The 26238-nt window shown below is 39.7% G+C and overlaps 2 protein-coding genes across 5 annotated transcripts in view; both read right to left on the bottom strand.

The window, feature by feature from the left end:
- CPNE1 (copine I) overlaps positions 1-24003 on the bottom strand; it is a 43814-nt gene extending 19811 nt beyond the window's left edge. The window contains 1 exon segment of the mRNA XM_010564514.1: positions 23961-24003. The gene's annotated coding sequence lies outside the window, so the exon portion shown is untranslated.
- RBM12 (RNA binding motif protein 12) overlaps positions 14828-26238 on the bottom strand; it is a 12122-nt gene continuing 711 nt past the window's right edge. The window contains exons 2-3 of one of the 4 annotated variants that reach the window (XM_010564510.1): positions 23961-24043; positions 14828-19468 (exon numbers count right to left, since the gene is read on the bottom strand). In XM_010564510.1, coding sequence (XP_010562812.1) covers positions 16804-19446 — 2643 coding nt within the window. In that variant the 5' untranslated portion in view covers positions 19447-19468; positions 23961-24043 and the 3' untranslated portion in view covers positions 14828-16803. Of the gene's footprint in view, positions 19469-19871; positions 19897-23960; positions 24044-26238 lie in introns of those variants that run through there. The other 3 variants (XM_010564511.1, XM_010564513.1, XM_010564512.1) reach the window with 3 other exon arrangements.

Consider the following 26238-nt stretch of genomic DNA (forward strand, 5'->3'; position numbering starts at 1 on the left):
CTCCTTCCTCCCCCGCGGCCGCGCAGCGCCACTGGGCCGCAGCCCGCTCACCAGCCCCTGCAGCAGGGAGGAGCGCGGTCTTCACACGGCCGGGCACCGAGGGCGGCCCGGTCTGCCCCCACGCCCCGCCGCCTTTCCCTCTGCCTCTTCTGTTCGTGTATTTCTATCGGGCTCTGCCCGCGGCGGCTCCGGCCCCCTATGCAGGGGCTGCAGGGAGGCATGCGCCCTGCCCTCCACCTGGGCGCGGGCTTCTCCCTACGCCCTGCTCGGCCCAGGGGAAACGCATCTTTACAAACTCTCTCACGTATTGTCACTTCATCAGGGCAGCTGTTGGTTAAACAATCCCTGAAGCTCAAGGTCTGCCTGTGCAGATGCTCTTACAGCCTTTCGGTTCACAGGGAAAGGAAACCTTGCCTAGACAGCGCCTGCAGGCAGCGCAGCAGCTGCCAAGCGAAACTGAAGAGGCTGAAATTTGCTCAACACGTTGGAAGAGTTGCAAAAGCCCCCCAGCCTGCAAGACTTCGATCCGTACATGCTCAGCCACGGGAGCTACAGAGCCCCGCTTCTGTGCGGAGGTGCCTTCAGAAAAAACTGTAACATAACACCTTGTCACAAGGTGGTAACTAAATTTTATTACATATCAAACTGCGGACACCTCTGTTCAAGGAACAGCTGTAATTCTCAAAACTGAATTTAGAAGATAAGCCTTCAAGCATCAAAACGTTCAAGAGACTGGACAGCTTGAGAGCTCTAACAAGTACTGTAAACATATTTCACAGAGAAGCTCCTTCAGAGTTTAGAAAATAAGGAAATAATTGTTGGTCTTGCCAGTATCTGAGTGTCCACGGGGCCTTCTCATAGTTGCAGGCTGTAAAATATTTATCTCAGCAAAGAGATGATGTTAACGATGTCACTCAATACGCTATTGCATGGCACTCGGATGCTCCACTGGTGCCAGGACAAAACCAGCCCTCAGAAAGAATTAGCAAAGCTTTAGGCAAAGAGGATCATAGTTCAGCTTTCTACTAAGGTTATCATCATCTGCTTCAACACCAGCATTTTCAAAGAGGCTAGTTTGAAGTAGTCTGGTCAACTGTTCAAACTACTAGTTAAAGCCATCCATCTTCCACTTTGGTTGCCTTCAACCCCAAATAAGATTCACAAAGAAACCACTGCCTTTAATAATGTTTCTCCTAAAATCACAAGTCACAGGTATCGGATTTCTTCCTTTACCTAGAAGTACCATTCCACCAGCCTAGCTTACAATGCACACAGTCTCACATCTGCACAGTCTGCAGTTCTACAGACAACTGTACACATTTATATGACACCAGTTGTTTGACTACAAGGAAGATCAGGACAGACAGCCTTGGCTCCTGTGCCACATTTCTCCTCTATTTTCCTCTACTGCAACAGAGATTTCTGTACCAACAGGAGACAAAACCAGGAGCCACCTTTCCTCCCCACTAGAGCACCAAGGATCAGGAGTAAAGTTAACGTCAAAGAAACAGCATCCCCAAACAGCAGCACTCCCTTTCTGGGAGGAAACCACAACTACAGGTTCTCAAGCCACATACAGAACAAGTCTGAACATCTTCTGCAGTACAAAGACACCAATAAGGAAAAGTTAAAAGTTTGAGAGTGGAACTGTTAAACCACAAAATGAGGCCAGGAGATAAAATGATGCAAGTCCTCAAACCCAACCACCTCCCATCTGCTATCTGAATCTCTTCTCCAGATCAGCAGCAATGAAATTATGAAAATAGTCCACTGTTTTAAGGATTTCTCTTTCATTACACTAACACCCAAAAGGCTGTCTCATCCTACTGTTTTGGATTTAGTAATGGCATAGGATTTCCCTTGAAACACAGCCCAGGTGTTCGGCTGAACCTCTGGGAAGTTACAAACCACAAGGGATCCTTTCCCGCTACATCTTCCTGATCCGTCTGGAGATCCCAGGGCACCAGCTGATGCACGTGACAACCAGGACGCAAACACAGTCCAGCCAGGCCGATTGTTTGGAGTGGCTGAGGAAGAACTGTTCTTCAAACAGGCTGTACTCCCTCCTCACCAACTCGGGGGATAACAAGAAAGCGGGTTTAACAACTATAGACAGAATCCGTATGGAAAGAAGGATAGTTCCTTAACAGATTCAGATGAAAAATTCATGTTTAATCTGAAAACATCAGTTTGAACGTCAGCCAGCAATTGTTTATATAAGTTGCTGCCTACGGACATCCTTGAAGAGCCCACAGAAAGCTTTTTCACTTCACAGCTTTCCAAATACGCTGTATGGTGTTCTCCAGTTTCAATTCATTCCTTGAATAATAGCAGCAGAAAATCCTGATCATAGACTAGCCTAGGTATCTCAGCAGCAAGAGCAGGGAGTAGGTGGTCTGTTAAGACACAACATCCATTTCAGTCAGGCCTGAAGATCTGCTTAGCCTACAGGTAACCTTCACGCAGTTATCCTGCTTGCACAGTTAGTGCGAGAAGCGCAAATCTCTTGAAACCTGTATGCATCTGAAAAGCTTAAAAAGATCAAAAGCTCAGTATATTTTCACTCCCAAATAAATCCATACAAAAAAAAAAAAAAAGGGAAAACAAAAAAATAGTGGAGTTCCTCAGCAATTGGGAAAACTAGCCTCAACTCCAGTTACCAGCAACTTTTAAACAGGATTTAATGATGATAAGCATTGGCTCAAATATTCTCTTTTCCTCCCTAAAGCAAGAACTCTGGAATTTACTTTCATTCTTTGTAGTAAACTGTATTTTACTATAGGAATTGCATCTCTTTTCCTATAAAAAACTGAATTGTTTATGTGAAATGTTATCAGTTGACTGTCATCTCCACCTCTCTCCACAAAGGCTCTGTTCACTTCCTCCAAGAAGAGTGACCATCCTGAAAGATGTGAAAATGTCAGCAATCAGCACTTGTACTTAGAACAACCCCATGCCTAATACAACCTCCCATCCTGTTTCTCTTTAAGCAGAAGCCTGTGATGCTTTCTCTTTTCTCTTACGCTTCTGTGTTCCAAACTTCCACAGAACCCTGCAACATCTTCTCGGTATTTCATCACTTTGAAAGCTGCCCAGCTGGCACGTGCCAGCTTACTCCCAAGGAGCAAGCACTGCAGTGTCAGTGCGGTTCTGAACAACACCAACTGAGCAGTAATGCTTCATCACTTACCAGTGCTATATAACATACACGTGATGAGAGAAAAACATTCTAGTGGGTACCATGCTCAAACAGTGCACAAAGGCTCTAATCCCAGGCTAAGTGTACAGTTTGGTGTAACTGAACCGAAAGAACTTGGTTTTATTAGTTTTATTAATAGCCTTCCTCTTTTCCTTGGCATGCACTCAAAGAACACCAATCTCATTTAGCTTGCAGATTCAACATTTCAAAAACAAATTTCATGTTGTTTCACTGAGTTTTTGTAGAGCATACTTATATTTATATCCATTCATACACACAAAATCAATTTAGCTTTTAGACTTGCAACAATTAATCTTTACTATGACAGAATATTATTTACATTTGTTGCAACACTCATATTCTTCTATTTTCCAACAGTTCCAGAAATTCTAAAATTCATTGATTTCTTATTTTCCCCCCTCACAACCACTCTTGATAACTAATATTGATGTCCATTATTTGACACTTCTGGTTTACAGAAGATAATGTGTATTTCCAAAGCAAAAACAGCAGCTAAAGCAAACTGCTTTCCATAAAGGTATTAAAACACATTCAATTTATAAAGGATTTATTATAGATTGATCCTTAACAGCTTGCAACAACGACAATTCAACAAACAATCTCTAACTTACTTGCCACTGTCCTATTAAGGTACAGCATGGTCTGGAAGTCACAAAACTATTCTAGCACCAGAAATTCAGTTTGCCAAGTAAAAACGAACTCCAAACGTGATAATAAATTCAAACTCTATTTAAAATATGTAAAACAGAGCTACTGGGTGCATCCCAGCATAGCGGGTTCAGAAGAAAAGGCAACATAAGCAAGCCACTAGGTAAGTGCTGTTGTTGTTACAAATAGCTTGTAAAATCACAACTGATGTTACATTATACCCCTTGATCAACAATTCATATTGACAATAGCCACACACATTTGATCCAATGCTCTCACAAATCGGAGATCTCACTGTTGAGAGGCATTGCCTGTGAAGTTTCATCTTGAGCTGAATTCTGTACATTCCTTTCTCAAGGGAAGAGTTTCCAACACTCAGTTTCAGATCCATCAGGCACCTGTATTTTTTGCCTTTAGTTAGAATTGCACATGACATGCCACCACATTTTCAGGAAAAATAATACATCACCCATGTTATCCCTACAAACTCTAGAGCAAAATACTATCCACAGAAGTCTGTAAGATCCTGAGCACATACTCCAAAGAAGTCTTTCACCGCTCAACCAGACGTCATTCCCAGTTAGTTATTCAAGTAAAACACAGAATGGCTCCAGACTAAGTACACTTTAAGCAGTGCTCAGACAACCAAACTGAGGTCCAGTTTAAAAAGTCAAACTTATTTTTACTATGTATACCACCTCTTCCCTGTAAAGAAGATCATGAACTCCAATAGCTGTGTAATACACATGGAAAGATAAATCCCATATTTCCAACAAAGCCATTCTACACTGAATTGAAGCACACCAGTAAAGAAGTTAGTCCTAAATAATCAGAGACCAAAAAATGCTACATTCTAGGAAAATCACGTTGGCAATTCATGTTACACATTCAGAAGTGTAAGGAACTACCTGATACTTTCTGAAGTTCTATACAAGCATTTCAGAATTTCCAACCCTTTTCATGTGTTTCTACAGAAAAATCAACTTACTTTCATACAGAAAAGAACATTCCCCACTGTAAACAAAATCCATAGACAAGTCTAATATTAATTTATAATTATTCTTCTAGTGATTCTGCTTATCCAAAGCTTAAAAGCAAATCAAATATAAGAGAAGAAAGCACTGTCCACCTATGCTTGAAGCAAGCTCCAGAACAAGAGTGCTGAAAGATTTTAACTGTTCCAATTCAGCGCTTTGGAGGGTCTTGCATTTCCCCCAAATGCCACATATGGGTGTCTGAAGCATTAACAAACTCCTCTGTACTTATCCCTCTGCAGTAGGAGGTCCACCATTTAGTCGACTAAGGATCAAGTGTTGGACTGCATAAGGTGAGAATTACCAATTTACATTTGTTTTTGTACACTTCCATACCGCACTAAGCCTGAAAGCCAGAGGCTCCCCTTTCCTTTTACGCTGGGGAGGATGGGGTGAAGAAGGGGAGCACAGGGCGAGAGGGGGGTTGTGACTCAGATCACCCCAGTATGGCAGCTCACAGAACGCACAGAGTCACCCAGAGGACAAGAAAAATCTAGTAACATCATGGCATCAACCACCACCAGCAGTATTTTTAGTAGTGTCAGGACTGACGTCTTCTGGAGATAAAATGTTAGTGTTATTGCAGAATCCAGTCTTGTGGGTCAGCTTGGTTTCACGGCTCCACTTAAGATGGAATACAAGCAAGGATTTAGCACAAGAAAACCTGCAGTTTGTTCCTAGTTAATCACACTAATAAATTCTCATCAACTACATCACTCCATACAGGATACCCAACACGCTCTATTTCACTGTACATCAAGTACTACACATTAATTTAAGACCTTGGTTAACTCAAGCTTGAGGCTTTAATATGTGTGCTTAAGGACAGCTGATTTCCAGTGAGCTTATTTTGTACTGGGACGATAGCTTCTGCCTTACATTCTGCTTACAAACACAACAGAAATGCTAGCAATCCTGCCAGCAGTATGTACCAACTGCAATTTTTATCATCTTGGCCTTATGCTACCCAGCAACTCAAGAAATACAACCAACACATGTAACAGACCATCTCAGTTAATAAATCCTGCAGTTCCCAACAACCTAACATAGTCCCCTCCTCGTCCATTGCTTCATTTAATCCCACGTCTTGCAGTTATCACCCTACTTTCTTCAAAACAGCCTCTCTCTTCTTCCTAAGGCACTACTGAATACACACGGAAATTATGACCCAGTTCTACTTACTGAGTCATCTCCACATGAAGCCTGAAGCTCCAGTATCACAAGAACTTTTTTTTATCTAAAGGCAGCCCATGGGTGCAAGCGCTGAGCATGCACTACGGCTACCCTACCTCTGAGACATTCACGGAAACTGACTGAGAAGGCAAAGCTCCCATTTGTGATAATAAAAATAACAAGTTTAGGACAGTTAAAAAAAAAAGCTGAAATAAAGCACAAAAAAGATAAATGGGATTGTAATTTCCAGCAGAAAATGCAAATAAGAATTTCAGTCATTTCCTCTTCTTTACTGCAGTTTCCCTCCCCCAACAAACAAGAGCCAAGTCCCAGCTCTAGGGAAACAACACCTTCTTCTACAAGTTCACCTTTATACTGTTCATTGTTCACCTTTAATTTATGCACCACCAATATCCCCTTTAATCACAACCAAGCTCAAAGAAAGGCCTGTGTGTGCCTTTACTGTATACATATTCTCCACTTTTCAGAGAAATAAGTAAACAGATAGATCAACGTCGATTCTACTTCAAATATTAGTTTGTAATATATTAAAATTTACAGTGGAGTTCAAATTAACACCGAAACTTAAGCAAAACCTAAGTTACTTCTACAAGGTCTTCATGCAAAAGAAAATGTGTTTCAAAGTGCTTCAGAGCATTTAGTATCAGAATATCAAAAACCATTTCCTTGAAAAACTAACTTATATCAGGTTGGGGCTTTGGAGTCAATCATTCATTTGGCTTAAGGTAGAACAGTAGCTACAGTCCTAGAAGTGCTCACTGACTTCTCCCACCAAATTAGATTTTTTTTTTTTAATTCCTTTCATATTCTTTTATTCAGCTGCTTCCCCGCCACTCCGTGATTCTCCAGTATTTATTTACTGAAATGTAAAGAACTTAACTGAAAAACAGATTTAAAAGCTCAACCACACTGACCTTTGTAACAACCCCAAACATGCCATTTCACATTGCAAACCATGTTTGCCTTTCTCAAGTAAGGCCTCATTCTTTCCCTTGAAACTCCAGCTATTCCCATCTCAGGCACAAATAGCTAAACATTCTGTCCCATGCCTCAGATTAAAACAAGCTGGCTATGGCTCAATCCTCCACTTCTCAGGCTAAACTCCTTAAACTGAGACTGAAGACTGCACAATATTCCTCCTCTTTGGTTCTTTAACTACACTGCAGCTTCACCTGCAAGTACCTCAACATACCACTTCTCACACACACCCAAAATTTCTGAGGTGACGTCTTGGCGTTCATTCTGCCCTTTAGCAATCCCTTTAGCAACCTCTACCCTTCCCAAAGGCTGGAAACCTAAACCATCCTGTCTTTACTCTAGAGCCCACATGATTTCACCCACTCCCCCAAACACAGCCATGATACTATGCAGGTGACTTCAAGGCACAAACTCATTAAAGTCCATCTGTCTAGACTAGTACATACAATATGAACAGCATGAGGTCAAAATAATACTTTAAAAAGAAATGCCAGCAATACATTTTACCAATCTTCGTTGTTTTATCAAACTCACATTACTGAAGAATTTTGGTGACCACATAGTACCAGTAGCCACTTAGTTAATGAAAAGTTTGCCATATTTCTTGTTTGTATTGCACTGCTGAATGATCACCAAAAAGATTGAGATACCCCAGATTAATTCTTCAGACTATTCTCAGTTGCCCTGGAGTTATTACTGCACAGTGGCAACTCTTGCCTAAAAAATGAGTAAGGACATAAAGCAGAAGCTACCTTTCCAGTTCTCACGCATTACAGAATCATGCTCTCTCTCACATTATATAATTCAGGCTTTCTTCTTTATGGATTTTAATCTTCAATCTACCTCCTCATGAAATACGATCTGGAAAAACAAAAATCCCGTAACGTTGCTTCTGCAGTACTCCTAAGAAATTGCTTTAAATCTATTCATTGCAAGTTCAGCCTTTCTTATGCCAACATTGTCTTTCAGTTCTTCTTTCTCCTTTTGAGTATATGCTGCTTCTTAAAAAAGAGATTCACACCCCCATAATACTTTTCTGCCACTTAATTATTACAATCTGTAGTATGAACATCTTCACTTCTCCATCCTAATCTGTTGCAGAATAATGATGCCTCAAAACACAAAAACCTACAAAAAAGTCACCGCCACAAAAACCTGACATCAAGGAAGTAGCACAAAGGAAAGGATATGGCAAGTGATGTTAAAGTTGTTTTTTCTCTCCCCCATCCAGACTAACAGAAGTATTTAAAGGCCACAAAACACCACACTGGCCTCATGTCTCTTTTTTTGTTCTCCTCCAGATCCAGCTTCTCCTGCCTTCTCCTGTGGGTACCTTCCCAAAAGCACAAATGCACTATGATGACAGATTCAAGCTACAATCCTTGTCTCAGCACCAAGTGGGCCAAAATGACCATACACAACCTCCTTGCATTAAGGGAGAAGAGATTCCACAACTGCAAACAGACAGGTGCTTCTACCATGTCTGCTATCCATAGTATATGTACTGCAATACCTTTCAACCTATACCCTAAAAAAGTCTGTTGTCATTAAGTTTGCATTTGCTATAAAGGTATTCCACACCCTTTAGAAGACATGCCTCTGCAAATTAAGAACCTGAAAACCCCTATAACCCAATACTGGTAAGCCTTAGATTCTCCCACAGGAAAGCATCTTTATTTTCTCAAAGTCAAATGAATAGTTCCAACAAATTTTTAACAAATACAACCAAATTAAAGCAGAGAGAAGTTCTCTGAGCAAAAACTTCTTTGATGAAAAACCTAGAGTAAATTTAACAGCTGTAAAAGCATGAATTGAACTACATTTACTCTAAGTAAAGAGACTTGGAGTTACCACCATTAGGTGGACCTCGGAAACTGAGGTTACAAATCCCACATTGGCTGAATAACTGCAACAGGCAGCAGACCGGACAAAACATCAGACAGGCTCAGAACATTAGCAGTTTGTTCATCACAGATTCTTCAGCAACAAGGGTTTTATGTGTACCTAATGCAGTAGCAGAGGGATTTGAAGACCACAAAAGAATAAACCAGAATCTGTTTTCACGTTGTACATGTAAGTGACCTTGGAGTGTGGGCTGCTCAAAAACATTCAAAACATCGTTCTTACAACCTTTTCAAGACTAAATAAGACTGAGAGGAAAGTTACATGCTACCATGCTGCAGCTAGTGCAGAACTCGATTACAGGGATTCCTCTCACCTTTCACAATAACAGAATTAAATGATGATACTACAGTGGTATTTAGTCAAGTCACTGCACTGAAAATAGCTGGTATTTCATAGAGATATAACATTATCTGCAGGCTCATATTAGGATTTATATTACATTGATTATTGGTTTTGTTTAAACCAAAGCATTTTTGGTTTCAGAAAACTTACTCATTTCTGCTTCATGTTATTTTTACAGGCACAACTAAGGACAAATTTTAACATGAATAGTAGCACATGTCATCCAGCAGAAGGAAAACACTGCACATTCTCCTTTCTGCTCCTGGAGTAATTAGGGTAGCCAAATACTACCTTCTCATTCAAAGAAATAGCATGACATATTGCCTGTGTTGCAGGGAAGAAATGCCATTTGGATTATCGTCTTAATAAAAATGCGGTGTCAGTCACCCAAAGGGAGGGATGAGTGTGCGGATGACAAAAAAGGCCTTCAAAAAATCTAGGACATTTGTGCAGTACGTCATAGTGTTGTGTATGCAATTTTTCAGATATACTTGAAAGGCTTTTCTCTTTTAAGAGATGCATCCAGTTTACTCAAAATGCTTTTATATACACACAGGGGTTATCACTGACTTTAGTGACAACAACTACAGTTGTCTTTAAAAAGATTAAGACAGACTTGACCATCAAAACTAATTCTGATTTACAATCTAAGAACACGTAAGACTGTGCAGGGCTCAGGTTTAACTGTTTAACAGCAAACAATTTATATCAATTACATATCTCATACATTGTATCATTAACAACCAAATTTAAATTTCAGATTAGTTTAAGAATTTAACTATCTACTCACTGGTTTATTCTGCTCTTTTTCACACGAGCTCAGTGCTGAAGTTTGAGCCACATTCACTAGATTAGGGCATCACTTGGTTGGGTTTACTAAAGCTAGAGTGAAACTCTGGCCTCAACCTTTCAACTTCAGCCCTAATGCCACTTCACAGATGTTAATGCTGATGTGCCTTTAACATGAGGATGAAAACATTCTGCCACTGGCTTACTGGTTACTCAGAGACAAATTAGACAAATATACACCACCACCCTGCATACACACTTACCTCACCTCCTACAAGCATTCAGGTCCACAGATGAAAAGAGCTCTAAGTGCTATAAAAAAAAAGTCAATTTATTCATGAGACTGGACCTGTAACACAGCAGACTGGCTCTGCAGCAATGCAGGAATCCTAGGCAAGTGAATTAGTAATATTTAACAACTCTGCCTCTCCTCTTTAAAGAGGGGGGTTTCCCTGCATTCAGTCAATGAACTGCCAGTGCCTGATTTTACTTTAATTAGCCTCTTTGCTTTCATAGCTGGTTGCATTAGCGTTCCTCAAGAACATGGGATTTATAAATATTGCCCTTTTATTAGAAACATTTGGCTAATAATGAAATGGTATCGGCAACCATAATTTTCACTTTCAAGTTGAGCTTCCGGTTCAAACAAGCAAGGACTTTTTACATTCCATACCCATCCTCCTGTCAAAATAAGCAGCAATGCCTTGGTTATACTGCTGAAAACAAAAGTTTCATAAAAAGCTCGTATTATGGAGCACATTCTGGCAAATGCCACCACAGCAAGAAGGTCACTAAACAAACAGGTGCTACACAGAGGCTTCAATTCTTGAAGTAGTTTACATTCTGACTATATTGCTATTTTCTTCCCCAAATCTGCCTTCATTTCCAAGTGACTAGAAAGCATTTCTAAGCTTCCTACTGTCACACAGAGCAACACTACATCCACATAGTCACATTTAATGGGAAATGGTTGAAATGAAACTAATTGTTCGAAACTATGAAACAGCTAGCTAGAAGTTCCACCTACCTTCAGATGGTCAGAAGCCAGCAATACCATCCTACTGATTCTTTGGTTAGCAATACTGTAACTACAATATGAAGATTTCAAAAAGTCACCAGCCTTCCAGAAGCAGTAACCAGTCCAAAAAGCCAGACTATGCCAAGCAAGAGTTTTAGGCAGGATCAATTCCTGTTTTCCCTGTGCAAGCCTTCCAAGTCCTAAAGTCTCCGTTCTAAACTTTACAGGGAAATTGTACTTCCCCAACCATATACTGTTAAGGTAATCCCCACTCCACCCCTTGAAGTTATCATAGCTGTGACCTACTATCAACTGAATGAGGAACTACACTCTAGTTCACTGGTAAGTCATAACAAAAGACCTCCCAAAAGTTGGGGAAAAACAGTGAAGCTGGTGTGAGAGTAGTAAATACAGAGTTACAAAAGTGATTTTGTGGAAAGTGGACTCACATTAGGAGGAAATATATTCACTGCCTGTGAAAGCTTACTTTAATGTATTTGGGAAGCAACTGGTAAGACCATTTGAACTTAAGGCTGCAGACATGAGAGCATACAAGAGAAAAACAGACATAAAGGAGTAAGCTTTGACTCTGCAGAAGCAGTAAAGGAACTCAGGTCAGAATTCCTGGTTGCTTCTCTCCTAAGCTGTCATGCTGTGAATACATATATAAAAACAGAAGAATGATAACACAGGAAGCTGCACAGACGCGAGCACTAGTGAGTGAAAAGAATCACAGCTACACCATCTGACACCTGCATTCAGTCTGGAACTATGGAAAAGGAACACTTTTAGGGCTGCTTTTCTTACATACGGTATTTATTTATACCCAGGAGTGAAAAGCACCCAAGTCTGGAAGGCAGGAAGCACTCCCGGCATAAACAACACCCAAACATTCCACGTAGTCACAAAGCTCCATGAAAATTACTGACAAAGTCATCTGTATAGAAAATAAGCTACAGTATACCTACCTGATCGTAAGACAGGGAAAGAGTAGTAGAGTTCAGTACACAGCCACAAAACCTTAAGTCAAATGCATACTACCAACCAAGATTTTCATTCCGTGGGAAAGCCAAATCTTTCAACTACAATCACATTTTCACCACCAAAAACAGATAAGAGGATAACCTCTTGAGGTTACTCTTCCTGAAGAGGCATTTAACAGACAGTTTCACTTCCTCTTCTACCAGGAGGAAGTAATTCGCTCCATACACAAACTCTAGCTCAGTTTTCCCAAAACCATGAAAGAACATACAGCCACAGAACAGAAAGGAGCACCAGCAAACCTGCAAAAGGGCAAAGACAAGCAAATGTATTTGGCAACACTGCTTCCAGGCCCAAGGCACTGTTTCTGAAAAACCTCTTAAAGCAACAGAATTTAGGATCTTTTTTTTTTTTTCAAGACCTGTACAATATCTAAAGAAGCAAAGTGACATAGAACTAATTTGTGTATGTCTCTAGACTCAAACTAAATGTTTCCTAATATACCAGTCCAGTTTCAAAACTGCTTCCTTCCAACCAATTATCTTGCCAAACACAGAAACTAGTCTTTTGCTTGCACTAGAGTCTGTATTAAACAGGAATTGCAATCTTTTGATTCAAGGTCTAATCCATATATCTGGATAATCATCCTAAAACAACTGCTCTCAAAGAGTAATCTGTTGTCCAACCAGAGGCTTTAAGTGGTCCATAACATGCAGTTGCAGTTTTGCAGATCAGAAGGCCACGATGGTTCAGAGGCACACACTGCTGAACAACACACTGAGGACTGACAGCATTCACTGCGGGAAGCAGCAGCTTTGGAACCACCACAGCAGAAGACTGAGGAGGAACAAAGTAGAGAAACTGAAATTGTTATTTGCAGTTAATGCACCACTGGTGTGCCCACGTAAGTGGAAAAAAAAATTTTTTTTTCTAGAGTCTGCAGTCTTTAGTGCACCCAAATACTCTCAGCAAAACAAGCTGCTAATTTCACACAGTATAGGCAACAACAGCCTGAGCAATTTAGCAGAACTGACCAGCACATACATTCTTTAGAAGGCAGACCTTCCAACGTCAACTGGCACACGACTACAGTCTTCAGTTTTGCATTGATCTTCCTGTCCACTCACAACAAATTCAGAGCACAGACATTCAAGGAAAACATTAAAATGCTATGAAAGGAACACTACTTAGAATAAAAAAAAGTATCCTTCAGTTTTCTTTAAACCTACAAGGCCTCAAACCTCTCATATATCTACATTTAGAATGTGGCAACAATTCATCATTAAAGAAATGGCTTTAATGTTGTCTGTGATATGACAAAATTGACTTGTGTTAAAAACCAAATCCGACTGCAACTGCTTGAAAATCTGGTAACTTTAAAGTCACGCTTTTGTCTAACCATTACAGTTCGTCCATGTAGGTCACAAGTTCATCATTGAATAACTGATTATATTCATACTTTCTCTTGTGAATGGGACAACAAAAATATGTATGTTTAACAGAAATCACATTGTGAATGTTAACACTTTACCACTTACTTGTTTTAGAAGTAGTACTTAGACACTAACACTGAAGGAACTGCTAAAAACACCAACTTAGCTAGTTATATAAACACAAATACCTTCTTTCCATAACTTGAAGAAGAAATTGGGACATCAGTGTCACTGACTGCATTGTTCCAACGAGGCTAAGCAGGATATCGGTTCCTGACACTCCAAGCTTCAAGGCCAAAACAACTGAAAATTTGAGCAGTGTCCATTAGCTGATTCTTTCTGTTGCTACCTCGTTAGCAGCCAGCCTTGAAGTGTATATGCAAGGGCAGTTACATACCTTCCACGTTGGAAACGGGACCTCAGAGGTCCTACCCCTTATTTTCAAGGCTATTCACTAATATAAACACATGCAAAGTAAGCAATTTTATCAAATCTAGCCATGTAGTCTGTTAATATGGGTATCCCTCATAATTTAGCATGACATGCAGTTTAAGGCTGCTTCTAACATGAAAGCAAGTTGTTACAGAAAACTTCTTACACTCATGAGTGACACGTGATAATGAACTTTTCTCTATATATGCTTTAAAAGATCAACCGTAACTATTTGGGACAGCAGCTGTATTGTTTATAGCACATACAGAAATTCTAAATATGCTATGACTTCCTATTTTTACCAAGGGCCTACTCTCAAGGAAGAGGGGATATTTACTAATTTACTACTAATTTATGCTAAAAGATATAGAGCATCAACTGCTTGGCAAGAGCCCCTTCCCCACCCCAAATCCTCCACCTAAGCATTCCATCCATGTCAATGTTCCCAACACCAACGGCTTTTTGTATTGGTTTGCACTTTTTTTTAGAGAAGCACTTAAACATCTTTAGACCATACAGAAAATCAAGAATCAGAAAACAAAAGATTTCCAAAACAAACCTGCACTTTTAGAAAGTCCAAAGGAACAGGCACACAAGCATGTTTTGCAGCATATGCTGTGTCTAACACAAACACTAATAACCCTGTATCCATTACTAAGAGGATCCAGACGTGAAATCAAAAGACAGTAACACAGAACTGTGTAGCTAATTCCAGACACCTGTAGTTTAATTACATTTCACAACAAGACAAGCATTGTTGTGATTCATTTGAACTTGAAAAAAGTTATCAAGGGTTTCCACAAGTCAACACGTACTAATATCTTAAATCAATTCTGTGAACAATGAAGCCAAGTTTTCCTTTTCAGTAATTTTATTCTAATATGAAACATGAAGAAACGAGCACCCAAATAACTCCAATATAGTATGAAACTTTAATAAAAGTTGTTTAAAAAACAAAGAGCAAAATTTTTAAAATAAACTGAAAGGCTTGACTCCTAATCACACATCTTTCTGACATCAGCAAGAGTACTTTCAGACTTTCAAAGGAAAAAAAAAAAAAGAAACAAAAGATCTGCTGTTGAAACATTACTCCCAAAGACTGTTGAAACGCATAACATGAAGCTTCAGAGACAGACAGTTTTATTAACAGGAGGCTTAATTTTAAACAGTATATACAAATCACATGACTTTTCCAAAGTTGGGACCACCTAGTAATCTGTCAAAACAAAATTATGCTAATGAATTACAGAAGCATCTGTGTAATGCGACCGCCTCTTTATTGAAGTACACCTTTATACAATCCTTCCACATATTCCTGTACTGTGAAATCCTCTCAGGATGCAGCACTGCACAGGTTTTCAAATCTCTCCTACACACCACATGAATAAAACTGTTGCCACTTGCACCTCTCAATTTTGCCTGACTATACACTTCAGTGTTCCATGATATGCAACACCAAAAGGCACTGTTTTTCTTTGTCCAAAAACCAAAATGGTTTTAAAGTTTACTATGTTTAAGTACAATGATTTGCAGGGAATAGCAGAATTTTTCAGGCAATGCCCAAGTCTTAAAATTTATCATAAACCAAGCAAGGATGAACCAAAAAATTTCTACTTTTCACTTGTGTAACTACTTCCTTTCCAATTATCTGTTTTTCCATGGAAAGTTTTACTGCACAGCAAAGAAAATGGCAACTCTTTACAGACTTTGAATACAACAGCACAACTTTATTGTAAAAATATATAGTAAACTCAGTATTTTCAAGTTTTGGAGAAAAATAAATTTTATCTCTGAATTCACCCATAGCAGTAATTCATGACAGAGTTGCTGAAGAGAAAAGTTTCTTTCATATATAAACTAATGTAAAACTTTAGCTGGACTCCAATCTTCTACTAATAATCACCACTTTGGTTCTCTTAGCAGAGACTCTATGCAAGGAGTTCAAGAGACACATGAGAAATACAACATCAATATCCAACGAGTGTCAAAGATCCTATCCCAACTGATTCATGTAATCCTAACAAATCAAGCTACTTAAACAATAAAGCGCATTTTCAAGTTGTTACTTCACTGCAAATGTTTCGTAAGTGTACTGTAAAACTCGTATGATAATGTTTGAGGTTAGCTATACTTGTGGCAAAAGTCTTATTCTGCACAGTAATAATTGCAATATATAAATAACTAAAGGTTATTCCACAAAGAACAGCTTGAATTTTACAGAACGATTCTGCTCATACTTATAGGAATTAGTTTGGTAGACACATCAGCAATGGGCATAATTCAACTGTTCATACAGTGAGAATCTTGGAAAAAATAAAGATACATACACAAAACAATTAATCTGTGTACACTGAGAATTCGTTCAGTTGCAGTGTAAAATCAGGACTTTAAACAAAGCTTTGACCTGTAAACAAAGCAAATTCAGCCAGCTTTTAACCAAATCTAGAAATAGCTATCTATTTTACAATGGCTTGCAAGAGCACCCACTGAAGAGCTTCACTGAATTCATCTATTTCCCTTATCCAAAATTACGTAAAACCAATCTAGATTCCTTGATAAGCACTGCATCCAGTATAGTTTACCGAACTTCTATGATGAATAAGAATCTGTCTAGCTTTTCCACATATTTGTATGGGAAAATCCACTGCACACCTCCTCTTCGCAGTGTTTCTCATGTAATGGCTAACCCAGTGCTCTCTTATCAAAACCGATCTGTTTTACAATTTAAACAATCCACAGGTTCTATCCTGGAAATACTATAAAAACCAATCCGGATGCACTTATCACAGCACTATGAGTATCTATTCTACAACTACTTCATATTAACAGCTACCCTAAAACAAGTTTTACTTTTCTGGAGCCTATAGGCCTGTCATTTAAATCAACAACAGCTGCCATAGCTTCATCACGAGACTCGAATGCAACCATTGCTTCTCCAGTGGGCATGCCTTTTTCATTGTATTTTAAGCACACTGAACCAGGGATCACTTGGTAACCATAAAAGAAATCCAAAATTTCATCCACCGAAACAGTAAAGGGCATATTTTGTACTTTAATGACAGTTGGTCCTGGCTTCCCAGACCCTGTTCCAAAACCTGGAGGTCCACTAATATGTATATTTCCTGGTCCAGGTCCAAACCCTGGAGGTCCACTTAAATGTCCAAGACCACTAGCAATTCCTGGAGGACCAGCAGCAAAGGCAGGGGGTCCACTTAAATTGCCAGGACCATTACCAAAAGTCTGAGGACCCCCTGCAAAACCTGCCGGCCCACTCAAATTACCAGGACCACCTGCAAAACCTGGGACCTCAATACCTGCACCAGGTAAACCGCTAGTTGCAACTGTAGGTATTCCTGGTCTAGAATCAGGAAAACCACCTATTCCAGGCGGTGGTAGAGGGGGACCGAATGTGCCAGACCCGCTAAAGTTACCAGGGAAATTAAACGGAGGACCACTGTTTGCATCTTTAGAATTTCCCCCCAAGAAGGCATGATCATCCCCACCAGCACCCTGTGCTCCTGGCACAGTTGCATTTCCTTGTATCGGTATTTTCAGTATCTTTTTCCCTTGAGATGGTGGGCTTCTCTCAATATCTCTCATTTCTTCTACAGTTATCAAACGCAAAACAACATCTCTTCCATTCAGTTTTTTACGGTGCAAACGTTCTGCCTTACGAGCATCATCTTCAGCTTTAAACTGAACCAGTGCTTGTCCTAAACCTTGCCCATTATTATCAACAAGAATTTGTACAGAGTTTTCTTCTACTGCCAGTCCCTCTAAAAACTGAAGGATTTCCATTTTTGTTATATTGTATGGAATATTAGATATATGTGCACACAATTTTGGTGAGCCTGGTTCTCCCTCAGCATTCATGAGGATTTCTCTCTGGTCATAGCTGAAGTTCTGCAATCTTTTACGAATCATATCTATCTTTTCTAACATTGCTTTTTTAGTAATTGGATGAACTTGTATAAAGCGATTCCCTATATACTGCTTATGATGACACAAAGCTGCTTTATAATCAGCTTCATTCCTGAACTCGACAAAACCCTCTCCAATTGCCTTCCCATTAGGTCCATAAGCTATATAAATGCTGTCTTCAACTATATCCAGCTTTTTAAAAAAATCTATCACATGCTTGTTCTCCGATTCAAAGGGAAGACCTTTCAAATAAACACAGAAACCCTGCTCATGGGGAGATCTCGACCGTGACCTTTTCTGTCCGCTAGGAGATTTGGACCTAGAATGAGCCTGGGGAGGAGGAGGGTGTGACTGCCCAGAGGGACCCATGGTTTGCTTGAAAGTTATGTGGCCTCCAGCAGCCACCCACTGTCTCTCTGTCGCAGGACTAACTTCAACATAGCGCTGAATCATCAGCATTCTGTTTCGCTTCAGTGCTTCAAATGTATCTTGAGGAGAAAAAAACTTAACTAGTCCATTTCCATTATTTCGACCTACATGATCCTTCAGCATATGGACTGCATCCACACGGAGCCCAAGGAAAAAGTCTTTCACATCAGATTCTGTTGCAGAAAAGGGCATTCCATGAACGCTGACATACAAATCATCTGGATTGATTGGAATTGGCTTGACACTACTTTGAGAATTCATCTGGATAGGATTTACAGGATTCATGGGACCAATAAACAATGGATTCAAGCCGCTGTTCATATTCACTGCTGCTCCAGACCCATTCATTCCAGTGGGTAAAGGTGCTACGGGTGGAGGATTCATAGGAGGCATTCCTGATATGGGAGGCATAGGTGTCATTGGAGGTACAGGGGGCACAGGGGGTATCGGAGGAACCGGAGGAACAGGAGGCAGTGTGGGTACAGGAGGTGGAACAGGTATCGGGGGAATAGAAGGCATTGGTGGCAAAGATGGCATAGCTGGGATAGGAGGGATTGGTGGAGGAGGTACTGTGTTCATTGGGGATGCTGTGCTAGGTATAGTTGAGCTAAATGTTGGGCTACCAAAGGTACTCCCAAGATTTGGAGGTGCAGTCCCCATACTGGCAGTAGAAAATGTGGATATGTTTTTATTGCTTTCATGCACAGTAGTAGAAGCAGTTACTACACTAGGAGAAGGATTATTAAAGTTAGGTACAGTAGTAGGTAAGTTAACCCTTCCACTCATTCCAGAACTAGGTGGTGGTCCCGACCTGCTAGCATTTGCTGGTGGCATATCTAGATTGGCAGTTTCAAAACGCCTACGACTCAGTTCTATCATGTTCTGCATTTCAGTTTTACTGCTCAGCAATAACGTTACTTTTGACCCTTTAATTGTACCACCTGTGCGCATCATACCAAGCCTTGCATCTTCATCAGTGGCAAAAACGATGAAAGCCTCACCCAGTTCACCCCCTACAATATGCACGCCCCCATCAGGAATGGTCAATCCAGAGAAGAAGTGGCGAATGTCCATGGTCCCCGCCACAATCGGGAGACCTTGCAAGCGGATGACCACAGCCATGCTGCGCTGAAACAACACACACCTGCAGATGAGAAAAGGCAACGGCTATGTCAGACTACTGTTTATGACACCATGCAATTACCTACAGACACCATCTACTATATTTGTTTACATACACCTAACAATATCTTGCAAAGATTAAGCATGTTTATATTCCAAGTTCCTTATTCGTGTTTGTTTACTTCAGAGTGAAGTATTAAAACATTTACCAACACAATCAGTATACATTTTGCACTAGAAATTCCAAAATAACTGTTAAACTAAGACCCACATGTGTCAGTAAAAAAAACCCCAAAACTAAGAAACAGCAAAAATCAGAACTATTATATCAGTAGTTGAATATTTAATGGAACATAAGCAAAATGAGTATTTTAGCCAAGCAAACAAAATTAATTTACCATACACTGATATGGTATCCACTGTACCTGGCAAAGTGACTGTGAAAAATTCTGCACACCTAGGGAAATAAACAGTTCTCTTTCATTTGGGGGGATGGGGGGTGAGGGTGGGGGGTGGGGGTGGGTGGGAATTTCATCTCCTGCCAGGTGAAAACAACTAGGAATGTAACAGTTGGTTATGAACAAAAAACCATTATGGACAACTAGCAACAGTGAGACTCACACGACATCCTAACAGAGACCATCTAGATTATACTTATATTTTTCTCCTAGCAAAGGCAAGAGGTCAAGCCAACCATGAAGTTAACCAACTGCTATAAACTAGCCCAAGACATTTTGCATATCCTAGCCAGATATTTGGCCCTCACAACTTTCAAAAACAAGGTATAATTTTTTAATAGTTGCAGGTGTTCTGTCTAATATTACACCTTCCGTCTCAGGCACAAGTAAGTGACCTTTACCTCTGCAGCTGAGGTTAGTGGAAGCTTAAGATAAATTTTGAACAGTTGACAGTTACCTTGTACGCATACTACAGAGGAGCCTGAGGTCATACCAGAAGCTCAAGATGAACAGGAAACTAGGTAATTCTCACTTATTCTTGACAAACTTTCAGTAAAGACTGAAAGCATCATGTTAATGCTAGCAAAATTCACCAGTTCAGAAGACAGCCTCTCATCCTAAACCATCAGCAGTAGCACCTTGTTTCACCTGAGCCACTTCATCTCTGAAACTTCCCAAGTACAAGCCATTTCAGTATCTGTATGGAAGACCTCCAAGGCTCCCATTAGTCACATACAAATGGTGTTAACTAAGCATTTGAAATCAAGGATGAACCAGATGATACAATGCAACACCAAGAGGCAGCGCACCAAAGACTTCTGGCCGTATACCAAAGCTATGACCAACTATAATCAGTATCTATCTCCCATTTCACATTCAGCTAAATATTGTATCCCAGCATACAGTCAAATCTTTAAGTCAGCTGCATTTGCCTGTCGAGGTCTTCCAATCACTTTAGAGTAGACACACGTTGAATACATCCTTAGCTACCAGATAAAGCCACCATCCAACAATTTAACCACGCCAGGTAAGGCTGAATTGAGTACTTAATGAAAACAAAAGTAACAATTCTTCTACAGGGAAAAAAAGAAGTAATTATTTTGTTTGCATGATGGAACTTCACATTACTCAAATGGGTACTTATGTATTTTGTTTTGTTGCCCAATAAACCACAGCTAACCCCTTCCATACACTAATGAACTCACACAACATACTGGGGTACTACAGGGCATTGGTCCACATCCAGTTGACAGCAGAGAAGTGCAGAGGACCCTTCTTCCTCAAGGAAACAGCAGACAATCCCATTGGCACAAAATTAGCTCTGCTGCTCTAGCCACTGTGAATGAGTGTCCAATTCCTTACTACACCATCTTGAAAGAGAGACTGGAACTTGCAAGACAAACATGAGAACATCTAAAAAAATCTTAGTTGTACACACCACTAAGAAAACCACTCCTCCACCAAGGGATGGCAGCAACAGAAAGGGGAATATACACTAAGCGCCTCAGGGACTACGTTTTTTTTAAAAGCAACTTTCCCATCTCCACGGCGAGGTAACAAAAGCAACATCCTTGCATTTATCACTTAGGGTGACACTTACATTTAACTTGAGAATAAAGCTCATTGCCCAATCATTTTCCAACAGCAAAATAACTGGCCCATGTAGAAAAAAAAACAAACAACAGGTCAAAGTAAGAACTATCTATGCTATGTACATATCTAAGAAAGCATGTAAGACTTTTTGCACTGTTTTAAAACAGCAGTATTTTTCAATGATTCTATAGTTTTAAGTTTGCCTAACATTGATAGCTATCCCTGAAGCTAAAGTTAAAATGAAAATTCTGCCTACTTTAAGGAAGCCATACTAAAGGGTATTGTAAAACCAAAGTTTACTACATTATGCTACAGGATTGCTTTTGAATAAGATGATCCTGAGGCAAGCAAGTAGGTTAAAAGCATCCCTGGGTTTACACCTATGCTTTGAAAACTAAAACACTATTAATAGCAAATCTTGCTAGGAGGTTTACATTTTCTCTATTAACTGTTATACAAAGAAATGAGTTTCAAAAATTTTTATGCATCAGCAGCGAAGACATTTGAAGTTCCTAGTGTTAAATGGGAGATTACTTTTATTTCCTTACTAAAAGGGATGATGACCTGACTTGGCCATTAGTTGAACAAAGACAAATTGGGAAGGTTTTTCTGCTCAGATCTGCTGGTTTAGAACATCATATATTCTCTATCAGAACTGACACCTGCTAGATAACTACATTTACTAATGATTCCATGAATCTAGCCCAGAAGACAAATTAACAGATAAGGTCGCAAAAGAATTCTTAAGAGTTCAAGCATTTAACATTTACATAACTTTTGGGATAATGCAAGTGTTTCAATCTTGCACTAAATTCAGAACTTCATTATAAATGCTAAGAGATATCTTGAAGTTTTGTTACTAAGTATTCTATTTAGGTCCACTAAATCACTATTGACAAACCCAAACAGCTGCTTAGGCATATAGTTGCTAGAAAAACTAGCTGCAATGAGTTCACCGTAGTTATTTCCATGCATGACATTAAGCAAATGCCTGCTATTAAGCAAGAGCTAACAGTAGCATGGCATGAATAAAAAGAATTTTAAGGACTTTAGTCCATCAAATGTTTTTGGCAAAAGAATAGAACAGAACTGCTTCAGTTTTTTCAGGATTTCAGTGTTTTAACAAAGTATTAGTTTTGCTGCTGTGATTTAAAGAAAAATCACAAGGACCAAAAGGGCCAAATTTCACATTTCTAAACAACCAGAAACCTGATTTTTTTTCTAAAATGCACTTACGAGACGATAACCCACTCACTCAAATTTTCCAACTAATGAAAAAGCAAAGCCTGCTCAAGTATTTCACTGTTCACTTGTAAAGATCAACATACACGCAGAGGCAACATTAACTTCAGACAGAACCGGCTACATGCCTGTTAAGCATGCACTGAAGGCTTTCTGTTGGGCCGTTAGAGGTGTTCTCAGGCTGCCTGCTTTTCCCCCTGTACAAAAAGGTACTTCAAGGCAAAAGTGGTTTTTGTTGTCATGTTGTATGTTTGGTATATTTTTTGAGAGACCGGAAGCACAAAATCCTAGAGTTGTACTATGGACAATCCATCCCCATTAACAAGCTGAGATCAAAAATGGAGAGTAAACGGCTGCCAACAATCAATCTGATTCAACTCATTTGATGAGCCTTAACAGCATGTTTATGTCTTGACAGTAAGGTCTTTAAAAATGTTGATGTTACACTGGAAAAAGGTATACAAGATGACAATATTAGTACTTCCATCTATGTACTCGTCAGTAAAATAAGAATTTGGGTCATATGCATAAATTGATAGAAACGCCAGAGTAGCCTTTTAAGATATACACATTTTTCAAATTAAGAGAAGCTCAGAAGATTCAACCTAGTCCCTGGGGAATATGAAAGTACAATACCCACGCGGTACAAACACAAATACAATGTATTTGGCAATTATTGGATGAAGACTAAGAACTGGAATAACACTGATATTGTAGGAGGAATTTTAAGTATCCAGGCTATCTAGCAAAAGCTAAAACTGCAGACTACAATTTTGCTTTTTCTTCTTCAAAGGCTAAAATCAACCTGTTAGATTAAGATAGTCATCTCTGAGCTAATTTGAAACTATCTGATCCCTTTAAATGCTGCAAAAACTAATTAGAACCAATTGCTGCACACTTCTAAACTCCGATAGTTAGAAACATGCAGACCTGTGGCCTGCAGCAAAGCAGCTGCATTTTCCAACAGTGCAAAATAACTGGGAGAGCGTTCCAGACTACCACATGCTGATGAAACGACAAAACATTAGTTTGGCAGAAAATTCTGTTTACAAGAACAACATTGTCAGAACCACCATCACCAGTGGGAGTCAAAGTAAAGAGACTAGCGATACATTATTTGACCCAAGTGTTTTGACACCAATTCACAGATTCCAAAAGCTTCAAATATTTAAGATAGACTCAATATGCATATAAAGAAGTCTTCAATTCAAATGCTCTTACCTGCAAAGACAGATGTTTTTTTCTTAACAAGTAGCAGAAGCCAAGCCAATCCTGTGGGCAACCAATTAAAACCAACTTTTAGACTGCAATAAAGAATAAATGGAGGCACAAATCAATGCAGGCAACACAACAGCAGTAACAGTCCACAAAGAACTGTATATATAGAAAGTTCAAACCTGCGACCACCACAAGGCACTGCAACATTACAACAACCAGAGTGCATTTTCTAATACCTTATCCCTGTATGACCTGTTGGCAATTGCACTGCAGGTTTCATATGGTTTCAAGACATGAATATGCCTTCCACAAAGAATATAAAAAGAACCAGAAAACATTCAAAGAAACTTTCAAATTTTCCCATCACCAATAGATGAACAAATCACTCTTTCAAAAGCAAAGGAAGATAATTAAATACTTGAAAACCCTGAATTTTAACAAACCCTTACTCCATCAATAATGATATTCCTTCCTCCAACTGCACATCTTACTTGAACAGAACAACATAAGCTGCACCTCTGAAAACCTCCCTATTGCTGCATGTGAAGAATTCTTCATGAGTCACACAAACTGGTGAAACTAAGTGACATTTCGCAGCCACCTCTAAGCAATCACCTCTACAGAGCACACAGCAAGAACTCCCCACCGAGACACTGTATTTTCAGTTGTACTCTGTCATTTCATTATCCAAATCCTGATCAATACCCATTTTTTTCATCCCTGTATAAAAATTGTCTCCCTAGGATTACAACTCAACAAAAGAGCCAAACATTTTAAGTGGCAACATATGTATTTTGTATTTAAAGAAGGGACAGAAGACCCTTGCTCCTTCATTGCTTAGTAGACCATCTCATACTGAAATTGTGATTCTTTGGAAAACTATCCAGGAATGAATCAGACTAAGAACAGATAACTGCCGCCTCCTCACACAACCCAAACAAGCCATTTTTGGTTATAAGCATGATTACCAAAGTGAACTTAAAGTACTATCAAACCATCCACAAACTCCCTAATGGGGAATTAAAACAAACACAGATAATTCACAGATTTTCCAGGACATTAACAGCAGACTTAGAAGTGAGAAAGATACAACTACGCTCTTCAGACTTATATTAAAATGGCAAATGCATTTAGAAGACCACCTTTTATTTTATTAGACCTTTAAGAGAAACAAGCGATCCTATATTAGCAGGATTCAACTATATACTTTCATATCTAGCAGTGTCAAAACAGTAGTTTACAACGCAGAAAAGAATGTAACTGCCTGAAAAACAGTTTCATGTAGAAACACACCTGCTTCAAGAAGCAGATAAATCTTTTGTGCGCAAGGAACTTCCCATTTGGAAGAAAAACCCAAATCATTTGATGTATTTCCAGTATAGCAACCACAGCGTTGCATATGCTTCTCTTCACAACACTGAAAACAAGCTGAAGATTTGCAGCGGACTAAGACAAGATGCTACAATGTGAAACAACATAAACAAAACCAAGCAGCATTCTTCAGAAAAGGTGCAAAACTCCACTCTCCTATGTTTCACCTTTCCACCAAACACCATCTACTTTTGTTTGCCAACAAATTCTCTCAACTTTTAAGAAAACCACCCATCACTCTTGTAGGTAAAGGCATCCTTTCCAATCAACCTGATGCCCAACAGCACATCAACTAGGCAAACAATGGTTAGAGCACAGGTGCTCCCACACAACGCTGAGACCACACCTCTGGGACTTCATGGGAGAGACTCTCCATAACACCCTATCAGCTATACAGAAAGAACCACTATCCACTGGACACAAAACAGCCGATGAAACAACCTTAAGAGAAGTCCACCAAGGAAACAACCTGCTGATTTTTTCTGCCTAACCCCAGCAGATCGAGGTGGGTAAGAAAAATCACTAAGAAAAATGGACAAGTTTACGAGTGAGTAAAACAAGAGCCAAGAGTTGTTTCGAAAGAAAGACTCCCAGAGTGCTTCCAGGACCCACTTCAACACTAGTTTGTTTTGGTTTTTTGGTGGTTTTTTTGTTGTTGTTGCTTCGGGGGTGGTTTTTTGGGTTTTTTTTGGGGGGGGGGGGGTTTTTGTTTGTTTGTTTACAGAGCTCGTTTTTATTAGTGGAGAAGAGCATTACGTTACTGCACGGCAACTTAACTGGTGTTTAGAGGGTAACCCCAGCAAGCGACGGCAGCGCCGCAGGCACCAGAGACCTTCCCCTCAAAGTCCGGAGCGCCTGCCTCGCTTCGTTCCGCGGGGCCGGGCGAGGAGCAGCGGCCGCCGCCCCGCCG

The sequence above is a fragment of the Haliaeetus leucocephalus genome, unplaced genomic scaffold (assembly GCF_000737465.1).
Source record: "Haliaeetus leucocephalus isolate CR32 unplaced genomic scaffold, Haliaeetus_leucocephalus-4.0 Scaffold182, whole genome shotgun sequence".
NCBI lineage: Eukaryota > Metazoa > Chordata > Aves > Accipitriformes > Accipitridae > Haliaeetus > Haliaeetus leucocephalus.